General features: G+C 40.1%; 1 protein-coding gene across 5 annotated transcripts; it reads left to right on the top strand.

Moving 5' to 3' along the window:
* The first annotated feature begins 290 nt into the window (after window positions 1-290).
* rapgef3 (Rap guanine nucleotide exchange factor (GEF) 3) lies at window positions 291-22,847 on the top strand. 5 transcript variants are annotated; one of them, XM_044212694.1, is made up of 28 exons: window positions 291-497; window positions 2,236-2,279; window positions 2,942-3,031; window positions 7,727-7,771; window positions 11,748-11,854; window positions 11,948-12,069; window positions 12,705-12,882; window positions 13,118-13,202; window positions 13,600-13,660; window positions 14,654-14,730; window positions 14,842-14,988; window positions 15,214-15,320; window positions 17,099-17,187; window positions 17,313-17,391; window positions 17,606-17,756; window positions 17,881-17,963; window positions 18,076-18,106; window positions 18,269-18,344; window positions 18,574-18,711; window positions 18,913-19,010; window positions 19,242-19,367; window positions 19,781-19,962; window positions 20,638-20,728; window positions 20,845-20,895; window positions 21,072-21,159; window positions 21,262-21,492; window positions 21,690-21,761; window positions 22,063-22,847. In XM_044212694.1, the coding sequence occupies exons 3-28, from the start codon at window positions 2,969-2,971 to the stop codon at window positions 22,173-22,175; spliced, it is 2,691 nt and encodes an 896-aa protein (XP_044068629.1). In that variant the 5' UTR covers window positions 291-497; window positions 2,236-2,279; window positions 2,942-2,968; the 3' UTR covers window positions 22,176-22,847. The 5 variants fall into 5 exon arrangements, with proteins under 5 accessions (XP_044068629.1, XP_044068628.1, XP_044068631.1 ...); XM_044212693.1 differs by lacking the exon at window positions 2,236-2,279 and having other exon boundaries at window positions 292-497; XM_044212695.1 differs by lacking the exons at window positions 291-497; window positions 2,236-2,279; window positions 2,942-3,031 and adding an exon at window positions 3,927-4,390 and having other exon boundaries at window positions 21,262-21,326; window positions 21,438-21,492.
* Window positions 22,848-22,864: the final 17 nt, after the last annotated feature.

The raw sequence follows: 22,864 nt of genomic DNA, 5'->3' as shown, positions 1-22,864 counted from the left end.
AGGAAACATTAAAGCATCATATTATTATTTATTCAGAGCAATGTTTAATTGTTTGACAGTAAATATAGCAAATACACATAACGTAGAGCATTGAAATCTGTGCTTTCAAGTTGAGCTTCACACCTTTCCTGTGGTTGTTAGTACTGCATGCTGCAGTCAAGGCTGTCACAGATGAAAACCACAGCATTTACTTATAGCTGGGAAGTGAAAGCAAATTAAACCAAAGACCGTGCTGTTGATTACTGTCTGATCCTGTCTTCACACACACACTGCTGTGTCTCACTGCTGAACTCAGCCCATGCGCTCTCTTCATGACCAATCAGAAAGATACAGGAAGTTGTGTCCAGCAACACTCCCCACAACTCACATAAACTGCTATGACTGAGAAATCATCCTCGGACGTATGAAAGGAGCAAAGGCTGGAAAGAGAAAGCAGCGAACCCAAAGAACGTGGAAACCAACAGGCTGAAGAATCTTACAAGAGCGACGCGACAGTGGTGAGTTATTGATCGATTATCAAAACAATATAACAAACTGACAGTTTGGTTTGGTTTATGAAATTGTTGTATAATTATTTTATTATTATTATTTTATTAATCTTCAGATGGAAAATTGACTTTATTTTTTATATGGTAAGCCATGAAAATGTAAGACCAACTATAATTATATGTCTGACAAGATTTTATGAGCAGTTCATATATATATATATATATATATATATATATATATATATATATACACAGATAATTTTACATCACGTGTTTCAAATTTCAAGGCAAAGCAAGTAGTTTATTCTCAAAATAAGATGTTGAAGTTATTTGTTGGTTGTTAGTGTCTATAACTGAATTTGGTAAGTATCACCATGTGACTACACAGCAAGAGGTAAAGGTGTTTGAACGATGCTGGAGGTTTTGCGAGGTTTGGAATTATTGTCACCATTTGTTTTAATGCTTTTTCTCATGTTTGCTTCATTTTCTGCTTCAATCCTCATTTGACCATGGGGTCAAACGAATAAAATATGTCTCTCCCTGTCACTGCTAACTGGCCAGGGGAGAGGAAGGAAAAGTGTGTGTGTGTGTGTGTGTGTGTGTGTGTGTGTGTGTGTGTGTGTGTGTGTGTGTGTGTGTGTGTGTGTGTGTGTGTGTGTACCACCAGACAGGGACATCAGAGACAGTACACATTCCATGGGCGTAGATGTGTTGCAGGAAATCCCACTCCCATTCCCGGAGGATCTAAATAGAAACACACGCACACACAAAAATAAATATAGAAATGGAAAGAGAGAGAGAGAGAGAGAAAGATGCAAACAACACACAAAAAACATTACTAGTTTACTAGTGTAATAAAATATAAGTGTATAAACATTCATCACTAAAACTTACATTTATATAGTTTTTTGACTCTTTCATTTTGTGCTTCCTATACAAGAAAGAAATCAGTCGATAAATTATTTCTTAATCTCTCAATCTAATAATTTCATACATTTTTAGGATTTATGTGTAAATTTGACTGAGGCTCACCTGGATTTCCTCTCCAGAACATAAATGCCCTGCCATATTGCAGGGCATTTGTGTTCTCAATAGAGGGCAGCATTTATTTTCAAAATGCAAAATCAAAGTCTCAGCAGCCTAGATTTAATCTCTCCTGAGATGGAGCTTTCTGATGGTCACAAATGTACAACATGCTCTGAACTTAAAACAAAAGTCATCCAACAATGTAGCAGTGTTAATGAGCTTTCATTTAAATCCCAGGGCCACAAAACAATTACCATCCTTGGTTTTTATGGCATTACTTTTCAGAAATCAATCCTGAGATTATCCCCATTCAGTGTAGATTAGCCTTATAGAAAGCAGTTTGCTCCTTTAGTATGGCTGAAGCCTTTTATATTTGGTACAAAAGTACCATAAATCCCATGAAACAGTCACCTTTGTGCCTCTGTGTACATCACTGAGACAATCAAGACAGTCACTTTGTCAGATACTATCAAAGACTGTAGCAATGTGCTCTTCCTTATCAAACTATCATGTTTACATTCCCACAGGAGGTCATAAGAAGCAAAACTGGATTCCTTCATTGTGAACATTCCTAATATTGCATCGTAGAGTCCCTGTGAGGCATTTGTAAGAGACTGAGAGTCACACAAGTTTATCCAGAGCACAGAAAACGTATCAGCTGCACTGTATTTTCTGTTTGGTTTGATCGCTCACTTACTTTTAATACTGGCTTTTGGGACAGCTGTGACTGGAGGATCCTCATGACTCCACGGAGGTTTAAACTTGGTAAGAAGTTACTGTTCTTTTCTGAGAGATTGTAGCAGATATGCCTCACAGTAGCTTCAAAGTACAGGGAGCGCAATGTTGTGATTCAAAGTGAATTGAGCTCTCTAGGCTTTGTGATCCATCATTCACTCACCACATGCAGTAATGAAGTAGGGCTCCAAGAAAGATGCAGTAATGTCTAAAACAGAGGTAGCATACAGGAGCAACAGGTGCTCGACTTTTAATAATATTGCACAGAAAAGACAGTTCCAATACATTGCCCTCCTACATCTTTCCAGCTAGAGGAACTCCCAAACTAAAGCATGGGAAGCAGGAACGAATGGATGTTCCTGTCTGTGTGTCTTGTGGAAAGCCATGGCAAACTGACTCAGGCATTGAGGTCAGTACAGGAAGGGCAGCCCTGCACTGGAACAATAGCTGGGATTTAAACAAGTCTTACATAACAGTCAGCCTGCAGTGCACAGTTGACCATGATCCAGTTATAACTGGAGGTGCACGGGAAGTAAGTTAAATAGTCCTTGTCCTTGTTTGACAGTCCGCAGATTTACATCTATTTACTTTGCTTGGACCAATTACCGATAAATAGGCACAACAATGCATTCCTGTGTTTCTTTCTTGGCTCTTAAAGAAAGTAATTATAACCCTGTTTCTCCGTGTTTCAGACAGATACTGTTCAAGCCATCCTCTCTATGGAGAACTTAGTCAAATCCATCTGTTCTCCACCAAGACGTTGTACACCAGAGATGGGGGATGTAAGTCATCTGCTTCTATACAACAACACAAATAAAGTCAATGAAATAACATTGAACCACAGACATCTGGTCTGAACCAGAGACACAGAGAACGATGAGGCTATAGCAAGACAGCAAGATGCATTCACAGCTGAACATTACACCTGTCGGTACAATATACAGCATTATGAGTTTTATGAATCCATAAACCAGTGAGGGGTATGTAACAGTTTAACACTTCTGCAAAGGACAAACACCTGTCTTCAAACTGGGAACTAGAACTGAGCAAAACTACTGAGGAGAGACATCTAGTGCTGTTCTCCAACCTTAACTGCTTTCTGCCCTTGAAACTGTTTATCTGCAAGTCCATGTGCCTACAGACCCTTGAGCCAGACAGCTGGACAACCTGATAAGTGTGTATGCAGAGTTCTGCAGCTCATGTGGGCTGCCTGCTCTGAACAAACTAGACCAAACAGTGCCTGCATCGAACATTATGCCTACGTCAATAACATTTTCCCAGTCTCCTGAATTTACAGTGTCAGGTGAACAGCTCAACAGGTAGTTTACAATCCTGCGAGCCTGTTGACTGTTTGTGTGGTTTCTTTGAGATTTTCATCACAGGGATGTAAATTTGTTTATTATAAAAATATCTTTGTCAGTCATTCCGTGTCTATGTAGGGATTGTGCTCGCCACTTTATAGTTACAGGTCCAGCTTTTGTCGCCTTTATACACTGCATCTGTGCCACCAGTTAAATCTGTATAGTATGAGCCTGGCGACATAGACACATTACATTTCTGTTCGCGGACATGTTTTAAAGTAAAAGACTTAACAGTGCGCACCTGCCCACATACAGTGCATCGGAGTGCATCGATGTCAAGCTAAATAAATCAAACGCCATTAATGAGGCGGTTAAAAAAATGCCAGAGGGGCCGTCTTGTCTGATCACTCCGGGTACTTCCTTGCCAAAGCCGAAGAGCGCACACACGCAACTTAGCAGTGCGCCTGTGCTGCGACGGATGGCTGAACATTACACACTCCGTCCTCACTGAGGCGGACACGTTTAGAGAGGTAAACGTGGATTTGGATGCGGGGACGACATACAAAATCCTGCCTGGATTTGGGGGGACAAAATGCGGAGTCCTGAGCTGACACTGTCGCCGTGTTGTGTCGTGGCTGTACAGTAACGAGCGGGTGACGGGTCGATCTACTGTGAATAATGCCTGGAGGTGCTGAGTCCGTGTGCAGATCTTCTGACCGGGAAAGTTGTTTGTCGGTTGTTTTGATCTGAGACAAGATGCATCTATTTCGGAGTCACAATTATCGAGTGTTCCCGGACCGCTACTCAGTGGAAACCCCGACCATACGAGGCATCAGCTGGGTATGCTGCTTTAATGTTTACTTCAGAGAAATAACTACAGAGCAGATCATGGAACACAGACAGGAATTAGTGGCACACAAAGATGATCAGGAGATGAGATGAGCGTGATGATAATATTCCACCAGTATATTATCAGTGGTGAAAGAAGTAGGCTACTCTTTTACTTAAGTTAAAATAGCAGAAAGTAGAAATACTAAAAATATAAAAGTCCTGCTTACTTAAGTAAAAGTACATAGGTATTAGCATCAAAATAGACTTAAAGTGCCAAAAGTAAAAGTACTCATTATGTAGAATGACACGTTTCATAGCAATATATATTATATCACTGAATTATAATTAGTGAAGCATTCATGTGTAATCACTAATGTTGCAGCTGGTAAAGATGGAGCTGTTTATAATGGCTTTATATACTGCTGGGTAGCTTAATCCATAATAATAGATCATAGTTTAATAAGAAGTAAAGTAATAAGAAGAGAACTTATGCACTCTGTAAATGTATTGAATTAGTCTGAAATCACTGCTGGAGACGCTGGTAGCTTCTGAAAAGCTATTATAATCATAATTTGTTGTGCAAATTGGCGTTTAGTGAATGTTTGACACATGGCGGTTTAATAGCCCTAAAAGTACTATGTTTTTGTTAAAGTGAGAACCAGCCTTCAGCATAGAGGAAATTGCATCTATTCATTTTGTGCTGAAACTCAGTCTTGAGTTGCAGGAGAGGTGGAGAAAGCAACAGGAACACAGGCACTGCAGGTGAAATGTGTTTATGTGACAATGGGATTTAGTTAACCTCACTTCCTCTCACCTCCACTATGACACGGTTTGGGTCCCCAAAACAGCAGTTTGTCAATATTTCAAGATCGCTTCCAGTGGACTGAAGCAGATTTCTCTATTGTTTTAGCAGCTCGGGTGTGGGGACACAAGAAGGTCACAAAGCAGTTTTTTTTAAATCAAACTCATATTATAAATAGTGTATTGTTTATTGTTCACCTTCACCACAACACCCCCGCTCAGTTTGTAGAAGAATGCACAAAGGGGAGGTTTTTGTTTCCAGGTCACAGGAAGACACAGAACAGAGGCTCTTAAGTTCTAAAATTTACTTGACTTTAGGCGTCAATAGGTCAAAGAGAATTGTAAATCTCCACTGACGCCATTCTGAACTTCATGCTGTTACCAGCCAAATACCAGTGTCATATTTTACATAAAGCAGCTCAAAAGGTTAAAGTACAATAAACAGTAAATAACTGACGATTGTGTTTTGGATCTGGCATGCCATTGTAACTCCTGATAATCTGAGTTTAGTAATCACTCAACGTAACATGCTACACATATTTTCAAATGTCAAACTTGTCACTGCACCAAGTGAGTTTGTGTTTATTCACATTATCTTACACATGACAAATTACACAAGAACACTTCCACAAAGATGTCCTCCCCAGGCCAATAACAAGATTTAAGTTCAAGTTGATAGCATATTAAAGCACCCTAATCATAAAATGATTAAAAGCATTGACTTGACATTATACACATGATTATTTTTTCTTTGGGAACATTGTTTGTGCTATACTATACTATACATTTCATAACTGCATACTACACCTTTGTCTAGTTGCAGAGAGTTGCAGAGTTGCATTTTTCCCAAAATGATATCCGGTATCGCTGTTCATTAAGGTATGATATCAACAATGAGCACAATTTAACTGGTACTGAGGCATTTGCTAATTCCTTCTCTGGGCACACGCAGGCAGATACCTCTAACAGTGGCGAAACTGAGCTCATTCTGCTGTCATCATTAGGAGATGCCAGGGCATCGTGTCACTATCCTTGTTGCTCTTGCATACCAATGCTGAGACATGTAGACAAAACAGAACAAAAGATCTCACATTCAGAAAGGTTACTAATTGTGTCTACAGACCTGGAAGGGCTCTGGTTTTTCCAAAATTTTGGTTCACTAAGGGGGCACGTGTCATTTTGGTTGGGTCAGAACTGATATGAACTATGCTATATATGTGGTTTTATGGAGTTATATTCAGTAAAAAATATTTGAACCAAAGAACCAAAATCACAGTTAGTGAAAAATATATCATGTTTTTTCAACCCACAGTAACAGACTTGCAGAGGGAGCTAATGAGGGTTTTTTTATGAGTGAGTTAAAACAATTGGCAATGGGCCATTCAGGCTATGATCATGTGACGGAGCTGGCTGCACAGCAGACCAGACAAAGCATGCCACAAAGTCTGTCTGCAGAAGGACACTTAAAAGATGTACAGGTATATGTATATGTATGAATTTTTAGTGGTGTTAGGTTGAGAAGTTTCCTGATCAATACAGAGAGCTACTGTATGTGTGAGTGTCAGCCATGCCATGTGATTACTTAGCATATTTAAAATTGTCTGCAAGTTGTTCATACAATACAGCAGAAAGAATGAAACACATGTATTATATACATGTGCCCATATCCCATTTAGTAAATATTTTGTCCTTGCAACATGAGCAACCCAATGCTGAGGCAAAGTGAAATGCGGTGCCCATAAATCAGTTTTCTTCATTTTGTGAGGGTTCAGCATTAAGTACCCACAAGCTACCAGATCTGTAGAGAAATATTTGATCTTAATAACTGCCTTGAAAAAGGTCTCTGAATTAAATTCACAGAAAGCAATTGCCTTGGGAATACAGGCAGACAACTGTAGCTACACAGGGATCATAAAAACATCAAAACCAAGCCACAAAGAGGAAGTACAACATAGGCCGAAGTACAGACATGGCAATGTTGAATATTTGTACATGGCAACAGGCTTAAGTTAGGGCTGATCTGACTCTTGTAAGTAAGGGTGTCTCCAGAAATAATATCTGACTAAACTTATGTATTTGTGGCAACTGCTGCAGTGCATTTAAACTTTAAATGGTTAGGATTTTCAAAAGCCTTTTCATATGATAGGATGGTCCGTAGTTAAGCAACCTTTTCACTTAACAAAACGCGTGGCAACAAGCTGTACTTTCCTTTGCTGATGTCTGTGCACTCTTTCCTCCCACTTCATTACACACTTTACACCCACCCGCATCATGTTGGAGACAATGGTAACACAGCACAGGTTGAGATAATGTGTTTGTGTTGATCTTCATCCAAACGAAAAGAAAATAATTATTCTTTCTATCTGTCAGTCCAGCTTGGTTATATATGTTTATTTGGTGTAACCACAGCGAGATTATCATCAACGACCAGTCCGGCTAGTTCGTGTGGAATGTCGGTCCAAAGCAAGCAGTCGTCTGCTTTATTTCAGAGGCTTCAGAGATGCAGAAATGGCTCAGTGGTGGTAACGTCTCTCTTTCTTTTAGACTCCGCTGCCAGAGGCCCTGGATTCAAAGGACACTATGAAGCAGGTGTGTATGCCGGAGATGGTGAGCTATACTTTGGTAAATCACGTCCCCACAGCTGAGAATAATCCAATGTTCTCACTGGTGTTTTTAAAATCCTGTTGAACAAAAGAAGAGACACAACGTCAGAGGACAAGCAAGGAAGTTTTAGTGCTTAAGCAAATATGGATTGTCTCCTCCAGCATTATTTAAAACTGACATTTTTAATAAATATGATTGGATTTTCTTTGGTTTGGTCATCAGGGCTAATTATTATTTAGCATCTTATAGTAAGTCATGTGATATCCTTTGTAATTTTCTTATTCAACAATTTCTGCTAATTATCCACGCTGGTTGGCATAGTCTTTGAAGCTGAGTCTTTAAACTAACACCAGCCTGGATTTCTCCCTCTCTCCTCGTGGCTTTAAGTCATACTGACCTCTGCTATCATCCAGAGTTGCAGCGCTTGCATCCTCTCAAACTGCTGAACTTGTTCTTTTGTTGTTATAATATCCTGCATTACTACTCAAGCGAGTCTTAAAAAACACATTCCTAGCGGGGCAAACAGTCACAAGGAGTCTAAAGGGCACTCAAGGGCCCTCAGTTAATTGACCCTCCCCACCCTCCCGAGCCCTACCTCACCCAGCCCAGGCCCCTCACACCGCTTTATGCCAGCTTCTTCAACAGAATGCCAAGGAGAGAACCTTTAAAACACTGATAACAGGGTTTGAAATGGAAAGTGAATCCTTTTTGAGATCACTGGTCTCTCCCAGACAGAAGAAGTAGACATAGAGGGAGAGAGAGTATCTTTCAATCCCAAAAGAATCGATGCCTGTGCATTTTGTCTTGTGCTGGAGTGAGAAGATAGAGAGGATAAAGTAATCGTGTCTGCAGGAGGCAGGTATTGCTGACCTCTAGGGGCTTTGTTTGGTTGCTTAGCAAAGTGTTGGCTCCAGATTCTAAAAGTCACTAATGAACATCATACATTCTGATAGCACTGTATAAGACAGATTGTTTTTAATAACTTTTGTTTGATTGTGCTCCAACATTCATATGCACAAGATATAGTTTTCCTCTTTAGACACGAACACACTGAAGTAGAATTCTTTGTTCACATTTAAAAATACATTTTTCATTGTGTAACAAAAGTTTGACAGCTACTGGAGTCTGTAATTTTTGTTAGTAAAATTTCTCACATACTTTTCACTTGAGTTTGGCTGAGGTGTTTTGCTTATGCAGGTACAGGATGTTGTAGATTGGATACATAGGCTGTGCACAGTTGTACAATGTGTTTGGGTTCTTCAGGCAACTTTCCCATACACATGTAGTGTAGGTCAGAGGTGTAGGTTCACATAAACTACAGATACAACTTGAAAGATCTGAAAAATGGTGCCAAATGACCGAATCAAAGGCCTGGAAAAACATTTTACCCATATCAGTCATGTATTGCCAGATGGTAATGTTGCCTTCAGAAGTGTGGTCTTGAATTTTTCTCATGCAGAGAGAGGGGAAAAGTCAGGTATCTGCAGTCCACAGAGCTGCGTTAAGCTCCTCACACAGTGTTCATCTGTAGCTGCTTCTCACACAACACGGCCCACCAAGGTCACAGAGTAAGAAACAGAGAAATGTCTCACCTACAAAGGAGACACACAGTGGATAACTGTACTCATCATCATTCCACCCCACAAGACAAATGCATCAAACCAAACCACATACTACACACAGCTTATGACTAACACTTTCAGCCAGGAGATTGAAGTTAAAGAAAATAATACACAGAATAGATAGTGTGATTGTGTTGTGATAAAGACTGTTACATCCTTCTTCCAACCAAATGACAATGTGTTCACTCCTGTGTGATAGTAAGCATATGCCCTGCTGAAGAGTGTTTGAGTAAACTGAACAGGCTGTTGTGCAGCTGTTCTATAGCTAGCCCTGCAAAACAGTGGGTGTTGTAATTTAGAACCATAGGTAAAGATCATATAAGTTTGACAGTTTAAGCGTAAACCAATATGAAGTTGATTATTATACTTTACATCAGAAGTCTTAAGGCACTTTTTTAAAATATAGGCACTTAAATTACCTCAATAGCACAATGGTCCCCAGTCATAAAATGGCTTATGACCGCCTGTCCAAACCTCACAGATGGCCCATACATCAGTGTTGATCACTGCACGCTAGCTGAGTTTGTATTGTACTTGGGAAAGGTGTTTACTCTGTAATTCGAGACTCTCAGTTAGAACAATTACCAGTGGGTTATAGTTAGGGTCTAGATAGCACGATTAGATGCCCTACATGCAGATAATAAACAACACGCAGCCCACCACAGACAACCAGCACTGAAATGAATTACAGAAATAGAAAATGTTTTAGTTTTCTGCATTTTTATATGATGGTCAGGTTTAGCGGCAAGGGCTAGGCCCCCTCAGTCAAATATGGCTTTTGATATTGTTTTTATAGGGACAGGGTTAGGTAATGGAAAATTGCCCCATCAAGAAAATAAGTTTTGGAGCTGACATGCCTGAGAATGCGACTATGGGAGTCCCAGGGGAAAATGGGCCCCTGGGAATACTGGTGACCTCTAGACAACATAACTCCAGTGGGGCACAGCAGACGCCTTGGGGCACATTTACTCTCTTGATGTCAGGTCTGGGAACAGGCCGATGTGGGGATGAAAGGTTAAATGTGTACTGAACTGTTACCCACAGTAGTCCATTATAGTTGTACATTATAATTAGCAGTCCTGCGTGAACATGGATCTAACAAGCATGTGCCATGGCCCCCCGTCCAGGTGAAAGAGCAAAGGTGGTGTTGGCGTCATCGAGGCATGGGGTCAGTAGATCAATAAAAGGTCAGCAGGCGTTTTTATATCGTGAATGAGTTGCTGAAAACTTGAGGAGGCAAAGGCTGCTGGCAGTTTCTGACACTGGCCTCCTTACATCGCCACTCCACTTAAGGAGAATATAATATAATAACTAATATAGGACATGGTCATTCTTCAGTTCTGTGTGCATCTCAAGACCACCACCTTGGGCAAATAGAAGTGTCTTGAGGAAAATCCAAAGAACAAACAGGCAACTGTCTAAGTCACATGTGGAATCACAAGACTGGGTACAGGAGATATGAGAGGGGAAGTCTAACAAGGAGGAGCAAAATAAAAATGTCTACTTTTGTCAATCATTAAGACAATAATTATTGATTGTTGGGTGGTAGTTTGATCTGATTTGTTTTTGAAATAGAAGCAGAGCATACTGTAAAGCATGAAAAGGCCTGAAATAGGACAGCCGCATTACAGCCACAAACAAAGCACATTGGTGTTACATAAGCCTTGCTTCTGCATCAGTGGCTGACAGGTTTTGCACCCCTGTCTGCAGTCATTTTGGATTTTAGACCTGACCTCAGTGAGTTGTGTGTATGTGTGTATGTGTGACTGCGGGTGGGAGTGAGGGGGAAAAGAATCGAGAGAGGTTCACGTTCAAAGGAAATACATTGAGGGTGGTCAGAAAGTGAAAGTTTGTTGTCGCTGCATGCTGGCCAGAAAATGAGTTGTAGAGGCTGGGAACTGAGCGAGGTGTGGGAGAGTTTAACATAGCCATTTTTAACACATTCTCACCTCCCTGCAACCCACACACACACCCCATATTACACTCCATCCCCCACAGAAAGCTCCACTCACGCTGTTGACGTGCGTGTCATCACACATAATCTTTACGCTGAGGGGAAAGAAACTTGTCTCCTTCTCTTTCATACACACACACACACACACACACACATGCACACTTGTTTCTTTTGCTAACTCTGCTGCTGCCAACACACAAGTTGGCTGTTTGAGTAAACAAGACCGCCTATGTTATATATCCTCCACCTTTATGTAAACAGCCGTCTGTCACTCTTTCTCACCCTGTCTCATCACATCTTAAAAGGGAACACAACTCACTTTAATGTCTGTGAAAGAAAGACTAATAGTTTATCTGCTTAATCTTTTTTTTTCATGTTTATTAAGTTTCTTTCAGATCGTGTCGTGAAGGCAGCGAGATCAGTGTATAGCGTTATGATCGAGAGGAACCCTGGTCTGATCCGAGATAGAAAGTATCACCTCAAAACATACAGGTACCCACACTGGGGTTATGATGTCTTCCATGTTAAAAATGTGACAATCTCTGCAAATTACATGCAAATTCACATGTTAAATTTCTCTCACAGACAATGTTGCTCTGGTAAGGAACTTGTTGATTGGCTGATGAAACAAAATGAATGCCTGCAATCAAGAAGCCAGGCAGTTGGAATGTGGCAGGTCTTGGTGGATGAAGGAATCCTTGTTCATGGTAAGAACTAAAGAGCTGAATTTCGCAGAATTAAGAAAAATGTACAAATCCATCTTTGCTTAGATGTGCATCACACCAGACAGTTTTACTTACCAACCTTTGGCCAGCAGCCAAACTTAAGGACACATTAGCATAATATTTGTCATGTGTTGGGCGAGCTCACACCTTGGCATGGACTAGATGTATGTGAAATAATTCCACAAAAAAATCCTGTCATATTCTGGGACTTTTTAATATATTCTGATAATAATGTCTCAGGCTGCACTCAAGAATTTTCCAGAAGTGCTTGAGTAGCTCAAAATCTGGTGACTGAGCCTGCCAGGGCATATGTTTTACAATGTGTTCTCACTCAGTCAAGTGTTTACTAACCACGATCTGGACGGGGCACTGTCTTCCCAGAAGAGACCACTCCAATCAGGATATAAATGCTTCATCATGAAATGAAGGGGATCACTCAGAATAGATTTGCACTTATTTCCATGTATCTTGTCATTGGAGTTTTGTAAAGTTACTACATGACAACTAAATTCTCCTTAAGGTCAACATTTACTCTTTTATTTTCTTTTTTGTGTCCTTTTTTTATATTGATCTATGTGTTTTTTGCTATCTACCCCCCATGTCCTGTCTCAATCAAGTGAAACATGAGTTGAACTTCCATGACAAGGACACCCAGTTCTACCGCTTCCAGGACTCTGAGTGTGGCCTAAACCACGTAACAAATGACAAGGACTTGGAGGATGAGCTGCAGGAGGGTCTGTCGTTGCTGTCTCAGCTGGGCCCCGATGCTCTGCTCACTATGATTCTACGCAAATGGTCAGTATGTTGAACCTTTATGTAACTATTACGCATGAAAACCTGTTGTATATGTAGTATAACCTAGTTAGTAAAGTCCTTTTCATAGTTATCATATATGACAGTCCTATAAAGTTCATACAACCTTTCAAAGGAACCAATGCAGTTGGATTTTGTCATCAAGCATCTTTCAAAAAAAAAAATTAAGTGCCTCTGTGGTTGATTACACCTGTTGTCTCAACCTCCCTGTGTTTAGCCCCAGTCAGAGGAGTGCTGAGGACCTGGAGGTCATCTATGAGGAGCTGCTCCATGTCAAGGCTGCAGCTCATCTCTCCACCTCTGTCAGTCACTATTACTAACTGCTCTTGACATCTGTGTTCTTATGATTAAAGCCACTGTATATGGTGATAGTACACCTTAAATTTAATTTGATAAGAGAGCTCCATTTGAATCTCTTTTCAAGGATAGAGTTCTTCTTTCACAAACAGAATCAGAAACATAAAACTCTTGACATTGTATTCAAAATACAGGAACATGTGCCCCGTAATGTTTCTACCATGTTTGTTCATTTGTGATAGCAGTCATTTATTACCAGAAAATCAACCAAACCATGCATCCAGTTTCCTCTGATTCTTAAACTACTTTGACCAAAGAACCAATGGAGTATAACAATGAAACAATGAAAACAGGAGTTATCAATGCAGTTCAGTCTCATTTCTTGCCCTGTTGTGCCTGTAGGTGCGTAAGGAGCTGGCAGCGGTGCTGGTCTTTGAATCACATGCCAAGGCCGGAACAGTCTGTGAGTGTGACAGCTTTGCTGACGTTTGAGCTCGGGTGGTAGAGAGCCTTGCTACATACACAGGGAGACACACACAGTATCATTGTGTAGTTGAACCACACTCAGGGATGCAAACTCATGAGGGGTGAAAAAGGAAAAAGGTGACAAAAATATCAGCTTTAAAATGTGGATTTTCAGTCAATTTTAGCATGAGGATGTAGGGGAAAAGTCACCCTAGAATTATGACATTGCTATGTCAACAGAAGGTCTTTCATGAACTAGTCTCATGTTCCAAAACAAATCCAAAAGCTAATTACATCGTAGTTATGACAGTATTAGCCTTGCTAATGTTATCTTAGCATAAAGAAAATGGAACCATCAAGGGCTAAAGTAAAAGTTTAGTTGGCACCTTGGCTGAGGAGATGAACTTGTGTTTTAATCGTTGGCACAATGATTAGTAAGGTTAGTAGAACGAGTAGTCCCAGAGCTTTAACGTCAGTAATTAACAGTCCCAAGCTTGACATATCGTCATATAAGCCAATTAAGGTTATCATAACGCTACTGTAAGAGATTCTTCAGGCATGTGGACAGTCAAAAACTGACCTCCCAGAGATGGCCTTCTTCAGGCACAGAGGCCAGGAGCTTTTTCTTTTTGTCTTTGTCTGTCTTTTTTGTTTTGACAACTCAGAAGGCATGGTTCTTATGTACACAAATGCCTTCTTAACATCCTCTTCTGCACAACACGCATTTCAGATATATTATCTCTACCAAACCATGTATAACATCAGGAATATTCAAACATCCTCGTGTCATGATTGATTCATTACTTCAGTGGCGGCAATCAGGTCATCATGTGTCTTTTTTTTTTTTTTGCTCTTCTCATCTCTCCCTTTGCCCATCTGGTCTTGAATATGAAAGTCATACATACATAATAAAGCCCATTGTATGAGGGTGCCCTGTAAACATGATCTTTTCACACAGACGTGTAAATGACCGATGTTTTTTGTGATGTAGTGTTCAATCAGGGGGACAAAGGTACTTCTTGGTACATCATCTGGAAAGGCTCTGTAAATGTGATCACACATGGGAAGGTAAATCTATTTACTGGTTGCAAAAATAATAATTGTCACTCATGAAATGCCTTGTTGCCTTGGAATTGGATGCTAGTATAATGTAATGCTGAAAGTACTGTGTGCATACAGGGCCTGGTAACTACACTACATGAGGGTGAGGACTTTGGGCAGCTAGCTCTGCTGAATGATGCACCTCGTGCTGCCACCATCATCTTGAGAGAAGACAACTGCCATTTCCTTCGTGTTGATAAACAGGACTTTATACGCATCCTCAAGGTCTGTCTGAGTAACTTTATTAATTACTATATGTGCAGCACCGTGGCTTTTTTGTCAGACAATGTCAACAATGTAGTAAAGTGTTGTCATGCATTTAAGGCCATATGTGACTGTATAAAAGCTGCAGGTCTATTTCTCTGTGTGCACCACAAATTCAGATCCACAAATATACTATATATGTATTTGTCTGGGTCGTCATCCACATCTGTATTTCTTGTCCTTTAGGATGTTGAAGCTAATACAGTGCGACTTGAAGAGCATGGGAAAACTGTGCTGGTGCTGGAGAAGAGCACCGACTTGGCCGAGCAGGGAGGAGCAGGAAGCAATAGCAAGTGAGAAACTCTGACGCACACACCTCTGAGGTCACTTCGCAAGCAGGTTTCAATCATTTAAACACTTTACCTGGGTGTGGGCAGATACTGTATCACACCAAAACACAAACACTGCTATTGTTACATTCTGTCATCATAACACAACAATGGACAAGTATACAGATCTTTTTGTCAAATGTGGTTAATATCTTATTAATGGACTGTTATCTGACAGCCAGAAAAGAAATGGACTTCAACCCTGCGTTGTTGAATGACTTGTTATCGTTATATGTTATTGTCTTGAAGGGCAAACATAAAAGTGAATTAACATGACGTGACCAACCAACCAAGACTTATTATCTGAAGAGCCCAACCAATATTAGATTTTTGGACCTGATGCCATTAAGCATTTTGTTACAAAAGAGTTATGACATAGTTATAGTATGAGCTGAAAGGCAAGGCAATTTATAGTATTTATTTATTTATAGTAAACATATGATCTGTAATTGGCCCAACACCACTGCTACTGCCAACTCGCCAAGTGCTGTAAACACCAGGACAGGAATCTGCAAGACAAACTATGCAATGATTACATCAAATGTGTCAAATTTTTTAATTTATCGGTGTATTTAAGAGATACAGTGCACATTACCTGTAGTTTGCGTTTAGAGCTAATTAGCAAATGTTAGCATACTAATGCACTAAACTAAGGGGAGCGTATCTATGCTCCCAGGGTCCTATGTTCCCCAGCTCAATATCGTCTTCATATGACACATTAAGGAGACCTTTAAAAGGGTTTTATGTTCTCAGCAATGTTTTTTCCCTAGGTCAAATGTTCAATGTATGTTTCCCGGGACTAAAGGTCCAGTATGTAACATTTAGGAGGAGCTATTGGCAGAAATGGAATATATTTATAAGTATGTCTTCATTAGTGTGTAATCACCTGAAAATAAGAATCGTTGTGTTTTCGTTACCTTAGAATGAGACGTTTTTATCTACATAGGGAGCGGGTCTCCTTCACGGAGGCTGGCATATTGCACTGTCATGTTTCTACAGTAGCCCAGAACAGACAAACCAATCACTGGCTCTAGATTGGGGCTTTCGTTTTTTTCGCGAGTTTCGCGGCCACCATAGTTTCTCCTACAGGCTTGGAACAGGAGGGTGAGGCGAGTTGTATTCAAATGGTTGCAAAGTGCAATTTTACCGCTAGATATCACTAAATCCTTCATACTGGACCTTTAATATGTTGAAATCACCATCTACAGCTTATAGTCTACTGATGTTATACTCCTTGAAACCTACTCCTTCAAATTTATGGGCTAGACAGTTTTCTTGACTTTAGACATTGATATCTCCACAGTGGCTGAACGGCTTTTTACCATTCAACTGCATTTGAAACGTCCATCTCCCTTCTTTCTTTTGCAATTTGAACTGTGAAGATAACCCTTACCAATTTCTTACAATGTTAGTTTATATCAAGAGACACACTAAGATATGTTAGCAATTAGCAATTATCACAGAGCTGCTAGCTTGGCTGTAGACTCAGTCTTGTTCATCTGTAATCACTGGACAGATGTTACGCAGGAATCCCTTAAAAGGAATGTAAATCAGGGGTCATTTAAATAGTACATAAGCAAGCAGAGCAATTATAATAAAAGTAACATTATACTACATTATCAGGCACTAAGTAAAACACAAATGAAGAAGCACAATGCATGCATACAGAGCAATACAAAGGAAATGTTAATGTTAGGAAAAAATAATATTTTTCTTTCTCTGTTCTGTCGTGCTCTGTGCAGGTACACTGTGATGTCAGGCACACCTGAGAAAATCCTGGAACACCTATTGGAAACAGTAAAGTTGGACTCTAATGGAAATGATGCTATAGGTGGGAGCCTGCAGGCATCTTCTTGTCTTTTCCCTTGTTTTATTGAGTGACTCAAGATGATCAAGACTTACTGTAGTCAGCTAGTTAGTTAACTGTGTGTTGTTGTGTTGTTTGTCTCCCTGCAGATCCCTGTGTGAGCGACTTTCTGCTCACCCACAAAGTCTTCATGCCCTCCAGCCAGCTGTGTCCCTCACTACAGCACCAATATCCTGTGATGGTCAATAATAATACACAGTGATGCTGATGCTGATGATAAGGATAATGTGTACTGCCACTGCTCCTGCTGCTGCTCGCAGTTTAAACAAACAGATCATTTAATTGTCATAAGTAAATTACACTTTGCCTAAATATAATGTCTCGTAATTGTCTCAGATTCTTTCTTTGTAAAGCTTTTTATGCCCCTTAACCGTCATTGCACCTATCAGGCGGAGCTCTCTGAGGGTTCAGATCAGGAGAAGGCTGCCTACATTCTCAACACCAAGCAGAAGGTAGTGAAGTTGATTGGCCAGTGGGTGGCGTTGTATGGCCTTCTGCTGAAAGAAGACCCTATTGCTTTGGACTTTCTGGAGGTGAGATTACATCCTTATTTCACTGTGTACTCTGTGTATTGGAATATTTCCATTGCATTTTAAGAATATAGATTTTATTTATGAGCAGAATCAATAATTATGTTTCTGCTTTTTCAATTTCCAGAGGATGAAGAAGGAGGTGGCAGGTGACTTTCGTCTGTCCAGCATGCTGAAAGAACAATTTAGGGAAAGGAGGAGAACAAAAGTGTAAATTTTCTATATTATCTTATAACATCTGCTATTTCTACAAAATTTCTCAAGTCATAAATATTGCAGCATACTATCTAACGCTGTTTTTCATCTTTTAATATCTTTACAGATTGGAGAATGGATTTCAGTCACTGAGCAGGGTAAGCGTCCTCATGTAGGTTTTGCGTTTGCAGATGGCAGCTGGGTGCAGAATATTAATATCAGAGATACATTTTAATGAGAAAACAGTTCGAATGTCATGCTGCTGTCATTTGTCAGTTTAATGTCACTGACTTGCTGAGTCACTCTGATGCTATCTACAGAACCAGCAATTTGATTGGTTTTCAAACTGTGAGGAGGCAGTGGGGAGGTTACAACCAATCAGAGCACAAGATAAAGGTGAGTAAGGCCCAGGCACTAGAACAAGTAAATCAATTAAATCAGTGATACTGTATATGTACATGAGCATCAATGCACTGAACTTGTTTTGATCTCTATCACTACATGGAAATGGATGAGCTCATGTATCTGTGGGCGTTGTTTATGAGTGTCACACATCATTACTCACATCATCAATTATCAAATCAACATATCTTGACATGTTGGCTTCTGTCCCGTCTCGGTGCAGTGCTTTATGAAATCTACAAGCCAGACAACAAACCTCTCACTCTGATGCTCCCAGTGAACACATCTGTACAGGATGTGATGTCAGCAATAGTCAAACCTGGTGGAGATCACATCCTGGTCAAAATGAACTCCACGGGAGGTGGGACTGTTGTCTTTTTCTTTCTTTTTTTTTAAATGTGCATTTTTCATTTTAATTGCCGGTTCCTGTAAAATTGTTTGATTAAAGCAGTCAGCATTAATGTGGTTTCCAATCTAGCCTGAGTCATGTTCAAGATTTTCTACCGTTCTTTGTCAGTTCATTATGCTGAAAATTAGTTTTTGATATATTAAATGCACACAGAAAGAGCTCAGATAAAGCTGGATGCTTCTGCAGTCTACACAGCCCTGGGACTCAACGAGAGACTGTTCATCTGCACAAGCAGCCAAGTGGAACAACTGGTGAGGAATAGGTGCCCTCCATACCAAATTGTTTGTAAATTAAAAGAGGAAATATTGTCACTTCAGACATATTTTCATTATGTTCATTATTTATGAACATAATGAAATGAGTTGAGTTTGCCGTGGTGGTTTGGTTTAAAGCAATTACCTGCCCAGAAAGCATTCAAAGGCACATCCCCCCACAATTTTCTATGTGTTAATTTTCTTTCCTACTCTGTCTCTTTCTTCTAGATGCCCCTGAAGGAGCAGCAGGGTCCAGAGCGAGGAACAACTGACATCCTCGAACAGATGGGCTCTAAAGACATCGCCAATGAACTAGCCAATTATGACTGGGAACTGTTCACTGCCATGCATGAGGTTACTCAGCACATCTGACAAATTTTACATCTGACCACAGCATATAAACTAATTGATGCAGAACAAAGAGGAATTTTCTTATTTACACTTCAAATGTCTCATCAGGGCTAAGCTCCAGTATCATGCAAGTAAAGCCAAAACTGAAACCGCCATTCAGATATTTCCTCATTTCAACAAAGGACTGGGTATCTCTTTAATAAAAATGTATCTGAGTCACACTGACAGCGGTGGCTTTGCCATCAGATAATCTGATCCTCTAGTGCAACACTTCCTGCATGCTTCACATGTTTCTGAAGCAAATCACAATCATTAAGTCACCTGTAAAACTGGCCTCATTTTTATTTGCAGATTTCTGTTCCACAGTGTGTGTAATTAATGTCAGTGGTTGTGACTCATTGTTTCTGTTTCTCCAGGTGGAGCTTGTCTACTACATATTCGGCCGTCATAAATTCCCAGGCGCCATAACAGCTAACCTGGAGCGGTTTGTGCGTCGCTTCAATGAGGTGCAGTACTGGGTGGTGACTGAGCTGTGCCTCTGTGAAGACCTGGTGAAACGAGCCATTCTGCTCAAGAAGTTCATAAAGATTGCTGCAGTGTAAGAGTTAGTTACATAAAACCCTAACCATGTTTTGATATAATATCAATATAGGGCAGTCAGTCCAGACTGAAATATCTCTTTGTTTATTGGATGGATTGCCATGAAATTTTGTACAAACATTCATGGTCCCCAGAGGATGAAGCCTACTGACCTCGTGATCCCTTGACTTTTCATCTATTGCCACCAGCAGGTCAAAGTTTTCACTTAAAACTTAAAATATCTCCGATGGATTGGCACAAAATTTTGTACATACATTCATGATTCCCAGAGCATCCTAATGACCTAATCACCTAACTTTTGCTCTAGCGCCAAACGTTTTAATTTGTCCAACACTTCAGTTTATGACCAAATACCTGGAAAAGTAATGACATTCCAATCAGGCTCAGCTGTACTAGTGCTAATTAGCAAATGTTAGCATGCTAACACGCTAAATGTTATAACTGCTTAATCAGCATGTTAGCATTGTCACTGTGACCATGTTAGCATGCTGATGTTAGCATTTAGCTCCAAGCACCACTGCTCAAAATATAGCCTCACAGAGCCGCTAGCGTGGCTGTCGACTCATACTCTTGTTTGCATTTAATCTTTAAAACTTGCAAAAATCACTTCAAGAACAGCACTTTGTCAGTCTGAAACCTAATTGTTTATAACCATGTGTCTTCTCTGTCACAGATTAAAGGAGCAGAAGAATCTCAATTCATTCTTCGCTGTGATGTTCGGTTTGAGCAACAGTGCAGTACACAGGCTTTACAAGACCTGGGAGGTGAGAAACCCCTGAATGCAACATTCAGGATGATATTAAATGTTGTGTCGCCATTTACTAAACAAAAGCTTTTGTAATGACTCATGCAACAATTTGCTTGGTATTGTCTATTACAGAGAATCCCCAGCAAGACAAAAAGAATTTACTGTGCTTATGAGAGGTTAATGGTAAGTTACACTGTGCGCTCTCATTTCAATACATTTCATCAATGTCCCAAAACTCTCAATGTACTGTTCTCTTTATAGTTTTCCTACATTTCAAAGGCAGCTTACAGTATCTTCTGTTAATTTTAACATGAAGTGTTACATAATGGTGCTCTGCGTTTATTTTCTGCTCCTGTTAGGATCCCTCACGCAACCACAGGTCCTACAGACTGGCTGTGGCCAAGCTCAGTCCTCCCTACATCCCCTTCATGCCTCTGCTGCTCAAAGGTAACAGATACCAGCAGTGTCATCTATACAGCATTAGATGTGAATGTCATATAAATTAAGTCAATAATCACTGACATGTTTTCTTTTCCTGTCTATGTTCAGACATGACATTCATCAATGAGGGAAATCCAAGCTATGTAGACAAATTGGTCAATTTTGAGAAAATGGTAAAACAAAAATATGTTTTTGTAACGTTGCTCGGCTCGATTATTTTCCTCACATCTCGTCCTCAGTGTGAGATTAACTTAAAAAGTTTCCTTTTCCTCCCATTCTCACAGCGCATGATTGCCAAGACAGTCAAAATCGTACGAGGATGCAGAAGCCAGCCTTATGGTGAGTGATCCAGTTGAGCTTGTCATACAACTAGCACTGGCAAGGGTATACCCTTCATATTTAGGACACTGTACACATTCAGGAAAGGTCAAACAGTTGCACATTCATGTTGAAGTAAATGGTTAATGTTGGGTTTTGGCTATGAATGACACACGTAGGATGTATCAGGTAGGTAAACTTCTATTTCTCTTCTGCAGTGCCATCATCTCCTCAGAGGGGCTTGGCAGATCGGATGTTTCTGGAAGGGCCTGCTACTCGCATATCTACATGTAAGCTATATCTACCATATCATTAACTGTTGTATCCAGTTGTAATTCCTGTAAGCTAAGTTTATTTTATGATAATCACAGTTTTAGTTTGGTTTTTCATTGCTTTTTTTGTACGTAATGCCTGTAGCTAATGGTGCGGCTCCGCAGTCTGATTACTGTTTTACTGCTTCTCTTGTTTTCACATTAATCCTTTTCAAATTCACATCACTCACATTCTGGCAAAATAAATGAAAAGGAAGATTTACTAATACAAACACTTAAACATCTGCTGAGTCAAAAATGATTTCTTCTTCTCATCCAGACTCAGACCACGGCCTCCCTCTGCCCAGCAACATCCGACACTACATTCAGAACCTGAAGGTGATCGACAACCAGCACAAGCTAACACAGCTATCGAGAACAATAGAATGCTAGGACATCAATCTGCAAATGTACAGAGACTGTAAAACTGTAGCACAAATCTGAACCAGAGAACTGATTGTAGCTGGATGAACAAAACCTCCACACTCGCCTAAATAAGATGGACCTCTGGAGGTGTTGAGTGCTGTGGATATTCATTCCAATTCAAGGAGCTTGGACATTGATGGATAAGCTTTCTGCACAACACAGCATCAAGAGTGAAAATGTGCAGTGTGCACAGTAACGACCTCTAATGCTGAACCATAGAATCCAATTCTGTGTCCATGGGACTTGTGGGACACCTTTTATCCAAAAAGCCTTACAACATGCCGGTGTATACATCTTGGTGTGTGTGCCACAATGGAAACTGATCCCCTCAGAAGGGCAATGTTACAACATGTACAGTTAAGCAAAGTATGTCTCTCTTTGGTGTCAAAAGTCATTTAGGTGACATTTTGTAAACTGCTGTCTGTAAAATAATCACTCTTGTGGTTCCACAAAAGGGCCGTAGGAACACATACCACAAATATTTGCCATAGCTCATCACTTTAGGTCAGTTTTTTGTGCACTTGTATTTTCACATTAAAGCTAATATATTGTATCAGATCATTTTCTGGCAGTGAGGCCAGTAACTGACATGCATATAATTTCATACAATGTTGTTTTCTAAATAAATTATTTTCTCAATTATGTGTATTCAATGA

Source organism: Siniperca chuatsi, linkage group LG10 (assembly GCF_020085105.1).
Source record: "Siniperca chuatsi isolate FFG_IHB_CAS linkage group LG10, ASM2008510v1, whole genome shotgun sequence".
Taxonomy (NCBI): domain Eukaryota; kingdom Metazoa; phylum Chordata; class Actinopteri; order Centrarchiformes; family Sinipercidae; genus Siniperca; species Siniperca chuatsi.
The sequence above is the reverse complement of the archived record's forward strand: the minus strand, read 5'-3'. Positions and strand labels throughout refer to the sequence as shown.

Coding starts and splice junctions, on each gene's coding strand:
- rapgef3 (XM_044212692.1), top strand. CDS start 4,307: ATGCATCTATTTCGGAGTCACAATTATCGAGTGTTCCCGGACCGCTAC. Junction 11,855..11,947: donor TATCACCTCAAAACATACAG/GTACCCACACTG, acceptor TTTCTCTCACAG/ACAATGTTGCTCTGGTAAGG. Junction 12,070..12,704: donor TGAAGGAATCCTTGTTCATG/GTAAGAACTAAA, acceptor GTCTCAATCAAG/TGAAACATGAGTTGAACTTC.